The sequence below is a fragment of the Anastrepha obliqua genome, unplaced genomic scaffold (genome assembly GCF_027943255.1).
Source record: "Anastrepha obliqua isolate idAnaObli1 unplaced genomic scaffold, idAnaObli1_1.0 ptg000009l, whole genome shotgun sequence".
NCBI lineage: Eukaryota > Metazoa > Arthropoda > Insecta > Diptera > Tephritidae > Anastrepha > Anastrepha obliqua.
In genome coordinates this window covers 1,641,224-1,657,911 of record NW_026562178.1, presented here as the reverse complement: position 1 = coordinate 1,657,911, position 16,688 = coordinate 1,641,224, and the positions used below count along the sequence as shown (strand labels likewise).

The window sequence follows — 16,688 nt, the reverse complement described above, 5'->3', positions numbered from 1 at the left end:
CTCTTCGTGCTCGCATTTGGCTACCGGTGATGGACACAGACGTTGCAGATGTGCTCAAGTACCTCAAGTCACACAACTTGACAGTTGTAAAGGCAGAAAAACCACAGAAAATTAGCATGTCATTTGTGTTGCAGATTAAGACAATCTGGAAGAGATCGACCACAATATAGAGCTGGAAAAGCTAGAAAAGCCCGACCTAGCTGAAGACAGCAACAAACCCGATGCCTAAGGCCGTACAGGTTACTCTGCAGCACTCGAAATGTGCTATAAAGAATTTGGGTGTTCTCCTCCGAGAGGAAGACATCGACATCGGATTCATACAGGAACCATGGATCAGAGACACTGAAACTAAAGGGTTCCAAACACGATGGTAACACACTAGATCACTCGGTAAGCCAAGATCATGTATATGTAGTCACTATAACACATATAAAAGCTTTTCTGTGCTCCAACTTTAGTCGTACTGATTTGACAGTTGTGAAGGTGGAGTTGCAGAAATCGGCACTATACCTTGCGTCAGTGCAACATGACAAACCGGCGCCGCCAGACGAAGTGACTAGGTTGCCATCATCTTTCAACAACACAGACAGACTGTTGATGGGCTGCGACGCAAACGCCAGGAATGAACTTTAGGCCAGTTCGGAGAGGAATGATAGAGGTGAGTCACTGTTCGATTTTATTTCAATCACCAACTTGAACATATGTAACGTAGGGACCACTCTAACCTTCAACTTCCCAGGTTGGGAAGAGGTCTTAGATAAAAATTAAAAAATGGAGGCTATTCGACAAGAAATCCTTTGCAGACCACAGTTGGATTCTCTTCAATATCAATCTCAAGCTTGAGAAACCGACCCCTTATAGAAATCCAAGAAGAACAAACTGTTACACATTCAATAAAGTAGAAAAGTCTAAACTTCAACACATCAATAAAACCATAACTTCAAGTAGACTCTTAGATGAGAAAGTAAGAGCTTTCGAAGTTTCGTTGACGAAAGACTTGAAGCTTCATGTCCTGTCACGCACGGCAAAACCACTTACCCCGCCTGGTATAATGTAGATTTAAGTCAGCATAGAAAAATTACAAGAGAAATCTTCAACATCTGCTATAAATATAAGTACTTTAAGCCTAACAAAGACTGTCCTAGGGAATACAAAAAAGAAATCAGAGAAGCTGAGACAGAAGCTTGGAAAGATTTCTGTAATTCCATAGAATCAAACAAACGTACAGCCAAACTGAGTAAGCTTCTATCTTAAGAACACACCTGTTGAGTCCAATTTAGTATTAGTTTAAAATACTTTAATGTTTTTCAACTCTTGTTATTCGTTATAATTTTCTGTGAAAATAAGTAGGTTTTGTTTGAAATAATTGTGTATATATAGGGAATAGTTTGTAATAAATTGTGAGAGAAAAATTGTAACTTTTCAATTGAAGCAGCAAATTTCATTATTGTTTTGGACAATTGTTGGATTAAGGACTCTCCCCGCAGCATTAAGGATACAGGACTCTCCCCGCAGCGAATTTATAGCTGCCTTCAAGATTCTTCTCGCATTAGTGGTTCTTCCTGCATATTAAGGATTCTCCCCGCAACATTTTTGGTCCTTCGAGCCGGATATAGTCACTCCACTTGCCTTTTGGATATACGCATTCGTTTGTGTACATACATACGCGTAGCAAAAGGCGCAACGAATATTAAGAAAGTTATATTTTTGTGCATTAAATCGTGTGTACGTTTGTGCAGCCGTTCCTGCATTTAACATCGCGAAAATTCTAAAAACCCGTCGTTGCTTTTCTGTTACATTAAAAATGTCGAATTCTACTAAAACGCGCGATTCCGCTCTCAATGCCATTAAACGGTATATGGCAAAAAGTATTGATGAGGCATTCACTATGGATGCAGAAAATATTGCAAGCTACCTTCAGTTATTGAGTGAACAGTGGGTTCGTTTTAACGTTGCTCAAGACGCTGTAGAAATTACTTGTGGTGCCGATGTTATTGAAATTGAAGAAAATGTGCGTATCCAAGCCGAAACTTGGTACTCTACAGCTTCAGATAACTTTAGCCGCGTGAAAAATTGTCGTACTAAATTGCAAGATAGCTCCACAAAGGCATCTTTGTCCACGGTTATACGTTTACCGAAAATGGAGTTGCCCACGTTATCCGGTGACTCTACAGAATGGATTGGTTTTTTCGACGCGTTTTCCTCGTTAGTCGATAGTAACTCTGCTTTATCATATGGACAAAAGTTGCACTATCTGCGAAGCTGCTTGAAAGGTGACGCGTTGAAAATTATCAGTGGTTTTAAAATATGTGACGCAAATTACGTTGAAGCTTGGGGTCTATTAACATCGCGGTATAAGGTTATTCGTGTAATTGTCGAATCTCATCTTCGCGCGTTGGCTGAAATTAAAAGGGCTACGCATGACAATGCTGACACAATCAAAGGTGTGATTGATGCGTTCCAACAGCATAATCGCGAGCTTAAAGCGTTGGGTCGTCTAATGGATTTTTGGGATAATTGGTTGTGTCTAAAATACAACCCTGTTAATCTTTTCATCATTCATTTATTAAATTGTTCATTTATTGTATTCATTCCTATATTCATCTTTTTTTATTTTCTAACTGTTGTATAGTTAGCTGATGTCAGTGCAGTTATAACAATCAGATCCATAACTATAAGAATATTTCGTCTTATACATTTAAACATTACATAAACAACGAAGTGCTTTAAATAAAGAAATTAAACACTAATCTATTTTATTTTAATTGGAGAGCAACACAAATCATTTGGCATCCCTTGCGAGGAATCTACGGCCTTTGGTGGAAAGCGGAGGTGAAAAAGGTAATTTTCTCCGGTGAGGCGAATTCACATCAAACTGCAAATATTAATCCAGGGTCCACAGCATTGTTAGTAAGCAAGATCATAAAACTGTTCAACCAAAAATAAAGAAAGGTGGTTCATAAACATTAAAGCGCACGTGATGTGTTATTAACTAACCTAACCTTTGATATACAAGTACATGCATGCGTGCATACGTACATTGCTCGTAGTGAACCTGGTGACTTTCTAACTGTTTATGAAACTCACCACATCTAATTTGCATACATCGGTACTCAAACTGCAATCTGATATATCAATTGAGAATGGAGAGAAAATACAAGCAGCTAATGTCAGATAAATTTGCAATTGTGAATTTTTCAACAAATACAAAGAAAACTGCTCAGAAGGAATCTGCCTCCGCGCTGAGGAGTCTGCTTGACGGCGTAACATCATCGATACGGGCGTTACAACATCTTGGACGTCCCGTTGAGCAATGGGACGATTGGCTGATTTTTACTACCATTCATAAATTAGATCCCATTACTCGAAAGGCATGGGAGCTTTCCCTTAAATCAAACGACAGCGTTCCGACATTCAGGGAGCTAGAAGAGTTCCTTGCCAGCCGAACTCAGTCCCTAGAGATAGTCCAGAGCTTCACTGAAGATAAACCTCATCCCTCTAGTAAAAGGGTTAACAACTTGCACGGTGTGTCTGGATATCATACTACCTCAAACCGGTGCTCTAGCTGTTCCGGTAAACACTTCATTATGTTCTGTGGGGATTTTCTCAAATTGTCGCCTAATGAACGATACCAATGTATACTGAAGCGTAAGTTATGCATTAATTGCCTCAGAGGCGGGCATCAACAATCCTGTTGTACTTCTGCTCGACGGTGTTATACCTGTAATGCCAAACATCACACAATGCTTCACGAATATTTTGCTTCAACCACGGCTAATAGCAGTACGAATCCTGTGTCATTGCATCATGTACGTCAATCAAATCATAAATTTTCGATTCCTCAAGTGATACTTGGTACAGCATTGGTTGAAGTGCGATCTGAATGTGGTCATGTAATTGTATTGCGGGCTTTACTCGACAGTGGTGCAGAGGCAACATTCATAAGCGAATATGCAGTGAACTCACTCTGCTTACCTAAATCAAATGTTAAAGTGTCTATTAATGGTGCTAATGGTAGTAGAGTCGCAACTGCCAAAGGACTAGTTACTTTCACACTACATTCGCTCAAGAGTGACTTCAACATGCCATGCACAGCCTTAGTGCTACCTCGAGTAGGCAACATCACTCCAACATTGAGTATCTCAAACATGAACTTCTGCATTTTAAAGATCTAGATCTAGCAGATCCTAAGCTTACTATTCCTAAATCCATTGACATAATTCTCAACGGCGAAAATTACGCCGCTGTGTTACTAAGCGGTACACGTCGCAGCTGTCATAACAATCTGGTCGCTCAAAACACACAGCTGGGTTGGGTGGTCTTCTGAGGATTCCAGGACCATGCTTTAGTCACCCCGAAGAATTCCGTCGAGTGCCACAACGCTCAAATTGATCTCGATCGAACTCTTCGTCGTTTTTGGGAATTAGAGGAGTTAAATTCGGCGACTAGCCTGACTGAAGAGGAGCGTTTCGTCGAAGAGTATTTTCAAAACACAACATGTCGACGGAAGGATGGGCGTTACATAGTACGCCTGCCTATTAAACGTGACGTTGACTTGAAACAACTCATCACTACCCAATGTGATGCAGTTGCCCTGCATGGAAACTTGCAAAGGCGCCTATCTCGAGATGCATCTATGCGAACTATGTATACAGATTTTATGTATGAGTATTTGTCGCTGAAGCATATGCAACTCATCACTGGTAACATAAACTGCTTATCACCTGTTTGTTTTCTGCCACACCATGGGGTTTTGAAGGCTTCGAGTACAACAACGAAACTACGCGTCGTATTCAATGCTTCGAAGAAATGCAGCTCGGGTAAATCGCTAAATGATTGTTTATATCCTGGTCCTAAGTTGCAGAACGACCTAACAGCGGTTGTGATGAACTGGCGCCGATATCAGATCGCTCTCACAGGCGATATCACTAAGATGTATCGGCAAATCTTGGTTGATGAACGAGATGTAGATCTGCAGCGTATCGTATGGTGTCCAACGAAGCATGAGCATCCATCGCATTATCGATTAAATACCGTTACGTATGGCACCAGCTGTGCGCCTTACCTCGCGATCAAAGTGCTGCACACTTTGGCATCAGACGAAAAATGCAATTTCCCAGAAGCCACTCAGATACTACTCCATGAATTCTACGTTGATGATGTTTTGACAGGTGCTGACAACGTTGCCGATGCGTGCAGACGCCGAAGCGAGCTGCAGACTTTACTTCAAGCAAGAGGGTTCACTTTATGTAAGTGGAATTCTAACTCAACCGAAATTTTGCAAACAATTGACCCAAATCATCTCGAATTTAAAACTTCACATGAATTTCAAATGGACCAGCAGTCCAATACATTGGGTCTAGTATGGACCCCCAAATCTGATTGTCTGACTTTTACGTTAAAGCTCGATTATACTATTGCTACCTTCACGAAACGTCAATTATTATCTGATATTGCTAAACTATTTGATCCACTAGGGTTTTAAGCTCCTATTATTATCCGAGGCAAGATCTTTATGCAGAAGCTTTGGCTTACCGGATTGGACTGGAATGACACTCTACCTGACGACCTTAACGTTGAGTGGGCCACTTTTCGCAATGAACTTAAGTTGGTGCTTCTGATACAAGTTGCTCGTTGGATAAATATATCAAATACTGCATATTCATATGAGCTACACGCATTCGCAGATGCATCCATACATGCTTATGGGCGGTGGTTAAAGGTCGTTTCCCATACATCGGTGAATATTCACCTAATTATATCCAAAACAAGAGTTGCTCCCTTGAAGAAGGTTACAATACCACGACTCGAACTGTGTGCAGCTGTCTTAGCTGCACAATTGTGTGATAAGGTACGGGCTACGTTAAACTTACATCCTATATCTACCTATTGTTGGTCCGATTCCACCACAACCATATGGTGGATACGATCTGATCCTGGGACGCTAAAAGAGTTTGTCTCTAATCGTGTAAGTCAGATTCACGCTGTGACTACTATTAGCAATTGGAGATATGTTCGAACGTCAGATAACCCGGCTGACTGCGCTTCACGAGGAGTGAGCATGCAACAACTCATGAGCCATCAACTATGGTGGCATGGACCTGAATGGCTGCTACGTTCCAAAGCAAGCTGGCCTCAATCAGCTCTTAAGAATCCAGATACAATTATAGAGCGCAAGTCGGTACAAAGTGCGATAGCGTCAACTACTCAAATCGACTGGTTTATCTTAGAACAATACTCATCGTTAGACAAGCTACTGTCTGTTACGGCCTGGTGTCTACGATTTTCGTTGATTGTTCGTGGCAAGCAGCATGAATCATCACCAATGTGCTTATGGCCGGAGCGAGTATCTGCGTTAACTTTCTGGGTAAAATATGTTCAAAACATTGTCTTTAAAAAAGATTTATTGGCTATTACGAAGTATAGCGCTGTCAACAAATGTAGGAGTCTTTATAAGCTACACCCTATACTCGATTCCGAGGGTATTTTAAGGATCGGTGGACGCCTGGCAAACGCAAACATTCCATTTTCTGAACGATATCCTGCTATTCTTCCTAAGGAGAACCATCTTACCATTTTGATCATCAGACAGGCACATCAACGAACATTGCACGGTGGTACGCAAGCTACACTTCACTATATTCGTCGACAATTTTGGGTAATTGATGGCCGAATATCAGTCAAGAGAACTATTAAACATTGCATGCAGTGTTTTCGATACGCATGTGTCCCTCAGACTCAAATCATGGGTGACTTACCTGCAGGACGCTGCAATGTCTCACTTCCATTCATGCACACTGGCGTAGACTTTGCGGGCCCTTTTAACGTAAAAACAACAAAAGGTCGAGGCCACACCACTTACAAAGGATATGTGGCACTTTTTGTTTGTTTTGCTACATGAGCAATCCATCTAGAACTTGTCAGTGATTTGACTACTGAAACTTTTTCAAAATGCAAAATGCAGTTGCAAGCAGCCGTCACTTATAGTTCAAAAGTTGGCATAATTTGGCATTTTATACCCCCTGCGCACCAAACTTTGGTGGTTTATGGGAGGCCGGGGTTAATAGCATGAAGCATCACTTGAAACGTGTAATTAATCTCACTCCGTTAACTTTCGAAGAATTTTATACCATTCTAAAGCAAGTGGAGGCGTGTTTGAACTCACGACCAATGGCAGCGATAAGTGATGACCCTCAAGATCTAACGGCATTGACTCCTGGCCATTTTCTGGTTGGACGAGCATTAACGGCGATCCCTGAACATAACATTCTCGATGGAAAACTCGGATTTCTAAAACGGTGGAAATTACTGAAGCAGGTCCAACAAGATTTCTGGCGAAGATGGTCCAATGAATATTCGCAACAGCTCCAGGCTCGAGGCAAATGGCGTACTTCTCAGACAAATGTGAAAATTGGACAGCTCATATTGATTCGTGATGAGCGATTGCCTCCGAAGCATTGGGCAATAGGTCGTGTAGTTGATACACATGCTGGTGTAGACGGAGCTGTTCGAGTAGTTACAATTAAAACACAAAGCACAACCCTTAAGAGGCCTATTACCAAAATCTCTGTATTACCCATTGATGAACAGGCAAGTATCGACATGAGCATGGAGCACAGTTCTGCCCAAGTATCTACGCCTCAGACGGTGGGCGGTAAAGAAAAATCATTTCGTCGTATGGTCGACGAGGTAGGCGGAATGTCTAAAATACAACCCTGTTAATCTTTTCATCATTCATTTATTACATTGTTCATTTATTGTATTCATTCCTATATTCATCTTTTTTTATTTTCTAACTGCTGTATAGTTAGCTGATGTCAGTGCAGTTATAACAATCAGATCCATAACTATAAGAATATTTCGTCTTACACATTTAAACATTACATAAACAACGAAGTGCTTTAAATAAAGAAATTAAACATTAATCTATTTTATTTTAATTGGAGAGCAACATAATCAGGTTGGTACATGAGGTCGTCAGTAAGTTGGCATTCGAAACGCGTAAGCAGTGGGAGTTATTGCTCGTTAGTGATGATCCTCCATCTTTTGAGCAACTAATAACATTTTTAGAGATAAGAAATCGATCGTTATCGATGTTTTCGTCGTCAACAACATCAGTACCAATTAAGATTAAAACTGCATCAGCAAGCAAGTCGACAAATGTGTTCCACGCGGTATCAAAACAAAATAACGTGTGTGCATATTGTAGTGGACCACATAAAATTTACAGTTGTGAAAAATTTCGTGAATTGGACTTGTCCACAAAATCACAGTTCGGGAAGCAAGGTCGCATATGCTTCAACTGCTTAAGTTGAGGTCACTATAAATACCGTTGTAACAGTGCTTCCACTTGCCGCATGTGTAAACAACGTCATCACACCATGTTGCGCGGTGCTTTGCATTCAACGACCGTTACCGCAGTGAACAATTACATCGGCAACGCGACACACCCGTTATGCGCTGCTGACGCCACATCAAAGGTAAGCGCAAAAACTTTTGAACTTTCAGCAAGCGTAGACGTTCCACGCGTTTCTTCATGCTTGAACTCGAGCTCCAGTCCACCCATAGCGGTAGAAAGAGTTGTGCTGTTATACACCGCATTAGTGAAGGTACGCGACTGTTCTGGTAATTGGCAGCCCGCACGTGCACTTTTCGATTCTGGATCACATGCTTCTTTTGTGACCGAGGCGTGTGTGCAACGCTTAGGCCTGCCGCGTTCAACATCTGAAGTTAACATTACTGGAATTGGGTCAGCGTGAAGTATCACTAGAGGTGAAGTATCACTTTCTCTTTCTTCTTTCTCTACAAATTAATGCTTATCTGTCAAAACGTTAATTTTGTCTAAAATTACGAGCGACTTACCAACACAGACTATAGCTACTTCATCGTGGCCACATATCCGAGGTTTGTTTTTAGCCGATCCCCATTTTATGAAGCCTTGGCGGGTCGATATATTGATTGGTATGGACGTTATGGATCAACTGATCTGTACAGAGCTTCGTAAGGGTCCATCTGGAGCTCCTATGGCTCAACTGACGGTTTTTGGGTGGACACTTTTTGGAAGCGTGAATGGATCTGAGCCTGATATGCCACGCTTACAGTCGTTACATTGCGATGTTCATTTGGATCGAGTATTGAACAAGTTATGGGAGTTAAAGGAAGCTCCGCAAAAAACGTATCTTACGCATGAAGAGCGTTACTGTGAATACTATTTTGAAACAACGCATCGAAGGGAACGTAACGGACGGTTTGTCGTCGAATTGCCGCTGAAACCCGATGTAGCTCTGGGAGAGTCGCGAAACTTTGCTATCCGGAATTTGTTACGACTTGAAAGAAGACTCCCTTGTGACTCCGATCCTCGTTTACGCTACAATGAATTCATGAATGAACTCATTGACATAAAACATATGCAGGTCACGTCAGAGACTAAGAATCCAACGTATTATTTGCCTCATCATCCTGTTTTAAAGGAAAGTAGTATCACGACCAAATTGAGGGTTGTATTTAACGCGTCCGCAAAATCTACTTCCGGAAATTCGCTGAATGACGCATTATTTGTAGGACCTCAATTGCAAGAAGATTTGTACACGATCTTACTTCGCTTTAGAACACACCGCTATGCTGTAACGGCAGATGTCACCAAAATGTATCGTCAAATCTGCGTATCCTTAAACACACACCGATTTGCAACGCATCGTATGGCGTAGCCACCCATCCCTGCCTATCCAAGATTTTCGCATGGTTCGCGTAACGTACGGAGTGGCAGCTGCGTCTCATCTAGCTGTCGGATCACTTCAACAGACGGCAAGAGATTCGTCGAATGGTTGCGCTAGGGCTGTTAGTGTTATTCTCAAAGATTTTTACATGGATGATCTACTTACTGGTGCATCTAGTAAAGAAGAACTTCGATTGTTGCAGCAAAACATTTCCGAAATATTGAGGAAAGGGGGGTTCGAACTTCGTAAGTGGGCATCGAACTGCGCTGAACTAATCGCAAGTATTTCCAATGCATCTATGAACATATCACATTATATTGTCGACGATAAGGATGTTCACGCTTTAGGTCTTATCTAAAACACAGAAGGAGACTACCTCACGTTTACCATTAACTTGAGGGAACCGCTAGTTAAGTTGACCAAGCGCATGTTTCTATCAGATGCAAGTACGCTCTTCGATCCTCTGGGCCTACTTGTTCGCGCAACTATAAATTCAAAAATTTGGTTTCAAGACATATGGCGCACTAAGGTAGGTTGGGATGATATCATTCCTGAGTCTATCGCAACGAAGTGGTTGGAGCATCGCATAGAACTCAAGCAATTGGCTCATTTGAAGGTGAACCGGTGGTTTGGTACTGAAGTAGCTGGGTCATTTACGCAATTGCACGTATTCGCAGATGCGTCCGAGCGTGCTTACGCCGCCGTTTTGTATGCACGAACAACACAAAGCGACGGTAGCATTACTGTGTCATAAATTTCGTCGAAAACCAAGGTAGCTCCGCTTAAGCCGACAACGTTGCCATGTCTTGAATTATGCGCCGATCATCTTGCTGCTAAACTAATGCAAAGCGTGCTGCACTGCTGGTTTGATCTCCGTTATCCGCTTTTCGCTTGGACTGACTCTACTATAACATTGGCATGGTTACAAGCTCATCCCAGCAGATGGATGACATTTATAGCCAACCGCGTCGCTGATATTCAAGAAGTTTTGCCTCTCGAATGTTCAAACCACGTTCGTTCTGAACAGAATCCTGCAGATTGTGCTTCAAGAGGTATAACCCCATCCGAATTATTACGTCAGCAATTGTGGAGGGCCGCCGTAGCCGAATGGGTTGGTGCGTGATCACCATTCGGAAGAGAGAGGTCGTTGGTTCGGATCTCGGTGAAAGCAAAATTAATAAAAACATTTTTCTAATAGCGGTCGCCCCTCGGCAGGCAATGGCAAACCTCCGAGTGTATTTCTGCCATGAAAAAGCTCCTCATAAAAATATCTGCCGTTCGGAGTCGGCTTGAAACTGTAGGTCCCTCCATTTGTGGAACAACACCAAGACGCACACCACAAATAGGAGGAGGAGCTCGGCCAAACACCTAACAGAAGTGTACGCGTCAATTATTTATTTTTTTTAATTTTAATTGTGGAGGGCTGGTCCTATTTTCCTGAAAAGCACTGAACAATTGTGGAAGCAGAAAATATCTAAAGAGCCCACTACAGAGCTGGGAATACGAAATAGTATTCGTGCCCATGTGACTAATTCTACAGATTATTGGTCCATGATGACAAAATACTCATCGTATTCTAAGCTGCGTCGAGTTATTTCCTACGTTTTACGCTTTTTGACCAACATTCGGGCTAACAAGCGGCTTAATGTTATAAAGCGTTTCGGTACACCGAGTTGCCAAGAGTTATTTGAAGCTGAACTTCGCTTAATCAGGTATACGCAACGGTTTTATTTTTCTAATGAAATTTCTCTTTGCAGCGCTAAAAGACAAATCCCACTTCGCAGTAGTCTTTTGCGTCTGCAGCCCTTTCTGGATGAGACTTGTGTTCTACGTGTTGGAGGAAGAATAAAAAATGATGAAGTCGCTCCAGATGTTAGGCATCCCATTATCTTGCCTAAGAATTGTCCGCTTGCTAAGTTAATAATCTGCGAAATACACAAGGTCACTTTGCACGCTGGGCCCCGCATTATGTAAACTGTCTTGCAACGTCGTTATTGGGTTATCGGCGCTCGTAGCTTGATCCGTAATATATACCATAAGTGCGTGAAATGCACTTATTTGAACCGCAATCTTACCACACAAATCATGGGTGATCTACCTCTCATTCGCACAACCTACGCCCGTTGTCTTACTCACACTGCTGTCGATTTCGCTGGACCTTACCTCTACAAGTTCACCCAAGGAAGAGGAGCTAAGTCTACCAAAGACTACATCTGCTCGTTCATTTGTATGTGCACTGGTGCGATGCATCTCGAATTTATTGGTGACCTGTCAACACCAGCATTCCTAAATGCGTTTAAAAGGTTCACAAATCGCCGAGGTTTTTGTAAGGTCATGATATCAGATAACGGTACAAATTTCGTTGGAGCCGAGAAGGAGTTGCGCATTGCATTTCAACAGTGCATGGCTGATATTAAACTTCGCTCGCTAGACTGGAGTCAAACGTATCAAGGCGTATCAGAAGTTCCACTATCATACGAAGAGTTCAACACACTTTTGACTGAAATAGAGGTTTGCGCAAACTCTCGCCCACTCTGTGATAAATCTGAAACTGCTGGTAACTTAGAAGTTTTAACTCCTGGACATTTCATAGTCGGTGAACCGCTTAAGTCAATACCGGAACCTGAGGGTCAAGGATTTCGTGGAAATCTTCGTGAGCGATGGCAAGCAATTTCTGCCATGAGACAACATTTCTGGCGTCGTTGGAGAGACGTCGTTGTTTTCAACGAGCCTAATCCTCCGACGAAGTGGACGCTTGCACGAGTGATCGAATGCCATCATGGCACCGATGGACGCGTAAGAGTAGTTACGTTGAAAATACGGCATGGCGAATTGGTTCGCCCTATAGTCAAACTTTGCATTTTGCCAACGAAAGGAGATTCATTTCATGAAGAAACTAATAACTTATCGTAAATGTTTTTCAAGGCTTTCCATTTTCTTTTTAATATTTTATTTTGAATTTATTAAGATAGTTCAAGGGCGGCGGTATGTTGAGTCCAATTTAGTATTAGTTTAAAATACTTTAATGTTTTTTAACTCTTGTTATTCGATATAATTTTTTGTGAAAATAAGTAGGTTTTGTTTGAAATAATTGTGTATATATAGGGAATAGTTTGTAATAAATTGTGAGAGAAAAATTGTACCTTTTCAATTGAAGCAGCAAATTTCATTATTGTTTTGGACAATTGTTGGATTAAGGACTCTGCCCGCAACATTAAGGATACAGTACTCTACCCGCAGCGAATTTATAGCCGCCTTCAAGATTCTTCCCGCATTATTTGTTCTTCCTGCATATTAAGGATTCTCCCCGCAACATTTTTGGTCCTTCGAGCCGGATATAGTCACTCCACTTGCCTTTTGGATATACGCATTCGCTTGTGTACATACATACGCGTAGCAAAAGGCGCAACGAATATTAAGAAAGTTATATTTTTGTGCATTAAATCGTGTGTACGTTTATGCAGCCGTTCCTGCATTTAACATCGCGAAAATTCTAAAAACCCGTCGTTGCTTTTCTGTTACATTAAAAATGTCGAATTCTACTAAAACGCGCGATTCCGCTCTCAATGCCATTAAACGGTATATGGCAAAAAGTATTGATGAGGCATTCACTATGGATGCAGAAAATATTGCAAGCTACCTTCAGTTATTGAGTGAACAGTGGGTTCGTTTTAACGTTGCTCAAGACGCTGTAGAAATTACTTGTGGTGCCGATGTTATTGAAATTGAAGAAAATGTGCGTATCCAAGCCGAAACTTGGTACTCTACAGCTTCAGATAACTTTAGCCGCGTGAAAAATTGTCGTACTAAATTGCAAGATAGCTCCACAAAGGCATCTGTGTCCACGGTTATACGTGACTCTACAGAATGGATTGGTTTTTTCGACGCATTTTCCTCGTTAGTCGATAGTAACTCTGCTTTATCAGATGGACAAAAGTTGCACTATCTGCGAAGCTGCTTGAAAGGTGACACGTTGAAAATTATCAGTGGTTTTAAAATATGTGACGCAAATTACGTTGAAGCTTGGGGTCTATTAACATCGCGGTATAAGGTTATTCGTGTAATTGTCGAACCTCATCTTCGCGCTTTGGCTGAAATTAAAAAGGCTACGCATGACAATGCTGACGCAATCAAAGGTGTAATTGATGCGTTCCAACAGCATAATCGCGAGCTTAAAGCGTTGGGTCGTCCAATGGATTTTTGGGATAATTGGTTGGTACATGAGGTCGTCAGTAAGTTGGCATTCGAAACGCGTAAGCAGTGGGAGTTATCGCTCATTAGTGATGATCCTCCATCTTTTGAGCAACTAATAACATTTTTAGAGATAAGATGTCGATCGTTATCGATGTTTTCGTCGTCAACAACATCAGTACTAATTAAGATTAAAACTGCATCAGCAAGCAAGTCGACAAATGTGTTCCACGCGGTATCAAAACAAAATAACGTGTGTGCATATTATAGTAAACCACATAAAATTTACAGTTGTGAAAAATTTCGTGAATTGGACTTGTCCACAAAATCACAGTTCGTGAAGCAAGGTCGCATATGCTTCAACTGCTTAAGTTGAGGTCACTATAAATACCGTTGTAACAGTGCTTCCACTTGCCGCATGTGTAAACAACGTCATCACACCCTGTTGCACGGTGCTTTGCATTCAACGACCGTTACCGCAGTGAACAATTACATCGGCAACGCGACACATCCGTTATGCGCTGCTGACGCCACATCAAAGGTAAGCGCAAAAACTTTTGAACTTCCAGCAAGCGTAGACATTCCACGCGTTTCTTCATGCTTGAACTCGAGCTCCAGTCCACCCATAGCGGTAGAAAGAGTTGTGCTGTTATACACCGCATTAGTGAAGGTATGCGACTGTTCTGGTAATTGGCAGCCCGCACGTGCACTTTTCGATTCTGGATCACATGCTTCTTTTGTGACCGAGGCGTGTGTGCAACGCTTAGGCCTGCCGCGTTCAACATCGGAAGTTAACATTACTGGAATTGGGTCAGTGCAAAGAGGACGAGCTAGAGGTGAAGTATCACTTTCTCTTTCTTCTTTCCCTACAAAACAATGCTTATCTGTCAAAACGTCAATTTTGTCTAAAATTACGAGCGACTTACCAACACAGACTATAGCTACTTCATCGTGGTCACATATCCGAGGTTTGTTTGAAGCCTGGGCAGGTCAATATATTGATTGGTATGGACGTTATGGATCAACTGATCTGTACAGAGCTTCGTAAGGGTCCATCTGGAGCTCCTATGGCTCAACTGACGGTTTTTGGGTGGACTCTGTTTTGAAGCGTGAATGGATCTGAGCCTGATATGCCACGCTTACAGTCGTTACATTGCGATGTTCATTTGGATCGAGCATTGAACAAGTTATGGGAGTTAAAGGAAGCTCCGCAAAAAACGTATCTTACGCATGAAAAGCGTTACTGTAAATATCATTTTGAAACAACGCATCGAAGGGAATCTAACGGACGGTTTGTCGTCGAATTGCCGCTGAAACCCGATGTAGCTCTGGGAGAGTCGCGAAACTTTGCTATCCGGAATTTGTTACGACTTGAAAGAAGACTCCCTTGTGACTCCGATCCTCGTTTACGCTACAATGAATTCATGAATGAACTCATTGACATAAAACATATGCAGGTCACGTCAGAGACTAAGAATCCAACGTATTATTTGCCTCATCATCCTGTTTTAAAGGAAAGTAGTATCACGACCAAATTGAGGGTTGTATTTAACGCGTCCGCAAAATCGACTTCCGGAAATTCGCTGAATGACGCATTATTTGTAGGACCTCAATTGCAAGAAGATTTGTACACGATCTTACTTCGCTTTAGAACACACCGCTATGCTGTAACGGCAGATGTCACCAAAATGTATCGTCAAATCTGCGTATCCTTAAAACACACCGATTTGCAACGCATCGTATGGCGTAGCCACGTAACGCACGGAGTGGCAGCTGCGTCTCATCTAGCTGTCGGATCACTTCAACAGACGGCAGGAGATTCGTCGAATGGTTGTGCTAGGGCTGTTAGTGTTATTTTCAAAGATTTTTACATGGATGATCTACTTACTGGTGCATCTAGTAAAGAAGAACTTCGATTGTTGCAGCAAAACATTTCCGAAATATTGAGGGAAGGGGGGTTTGAACTTCGTAAGTGGGCATCGAACTGCGTTGAACTAATCGCAAGCATTTCCAATGCATCTACGAACATATCATATTATATTGTCGACGATAAGGATGTTCACGCTTTAGGTCTTATCTAAAACACAGAAGGAGACTACCTCACGTTTACCATTAACTTGAGAGAACCGCTAGTTAGGTTGACCAAGCGCATGTTTCTATCAGATGCAAGTACGCTCTTCGATCCTCTGGGCCTACTTGTTCGCGCAACTATAAATTCAAAAAATTGGTTTCAAGACATATGGCGCACTAAGGTAGGTTGGGATGATATCATTCCTGAGTCTATCGCAACGAAGTGGTTGGAGCATCGCATAGAACTCAAGCAATTGGCTCATTTGAAGGTGAACCGGTGGTTTGGTACTGAAGTAGCTGGGTCATTTACGCAATTGCACGTATTCGCAGATGCGTCCGAGCGTGCACGAACAACACAAAGCGACGGTAGCATTACTGTGTCATAAATTTCGTCGAAAACCAAGGTAGCTCCGCTTAAGCCGACAACGTTGCCATGTCTTGAATTATGCGCCGATCATCTTGCTGCTAAACTAATGCAAAGCGTGCTGCACTGCTGGTTTGATCTCCGTTATCCGCCTTTCGCTTGGACTGACTCTACTATAACATTGGCATGGTTACAAGCTCATCCCAGCAGATGGATGACATTTATAGCCAACCGCGTCGCTGATATTCAAGAAGTTTTGCCTCTCGAATGTTCAAACCACGTTCGTTCTGAACAGAATCCTGCAGATTGTGCTTCAAGAGGTATAACCCCATCCGAATTATTACGTC

At 42.0% G+C, this 16,688-nt stretch overlaps 2 protein-coding genes across 2 annotated transcripts; both read left to right on the top strand.

Annotated features, from left to right (window-relative positions):
* Positions 1-1,804: 1,804 nt before the first annotated feature.
* Positions 1,805-5,485, top strand: LOC129251187 (uncharacterized). Its single transcript, XM_054890547.1, has 4 exons — positions 1,805-2,542; positions 3,213-4,071; positions 4,170-4,310; positions 4,428-5,485. The coding sequence occupies exons 1-4, from the start codon at positions 1,805-1,807 to the stop codon at positions 5,483-5,485; spliced, it is 2,796 nt and encodes a 931-aa protein (XP_054746522.1).
* Positions 5,486-15,037: 9,552 nt separating this feature from the next.
* LOC129251186 (uncharacterized) lies at positions 15,038-15,988 on the top strand. The gene has a single exon (XM_054890546.1). The coding sequence runs from the start codon at positions 15,038-15,040 to the stop codon at positions 15,986-15,988; it is 951 nt and encodes a 316-aa protein (XP_054746521.1).
* The last annotated feature ends 700 nt before the right edge of the window (positions 15,989-16,688 follow it).

Excerpts from the sequence above, each read along its gene's own strand:
- LOC129251187 (XM_054890547.1), top strand. The coding sequence starts at position 1,805 with ATGTCGAATTCTACTAAAACGCGCGATTCCGCTCTCAATGCCATTAAA. Across the intron at positions 2,543-3,212 it reads TGTGTCTAAAATACAACCCT|AAAACTGCTCAGAAGGAATC; the intron begins GTTAATCTTTTC and ends ACAAATACAAAG. Across the intron at positions 4,072-4,169 it reads CACACTACATTCGCTCAAGA|ATCTAGATCTAGCAGATCCT; the intron begins GTGACTTCAACA and ends TGCATTTTAAAG.
- LOC129251186 (XM_054890546.1), top strand. The coding sequence starts at position 15,038 with ATGCCACGCTTACAGTCGTTACATTGCGATGTTCATTTGGATCGAGCA.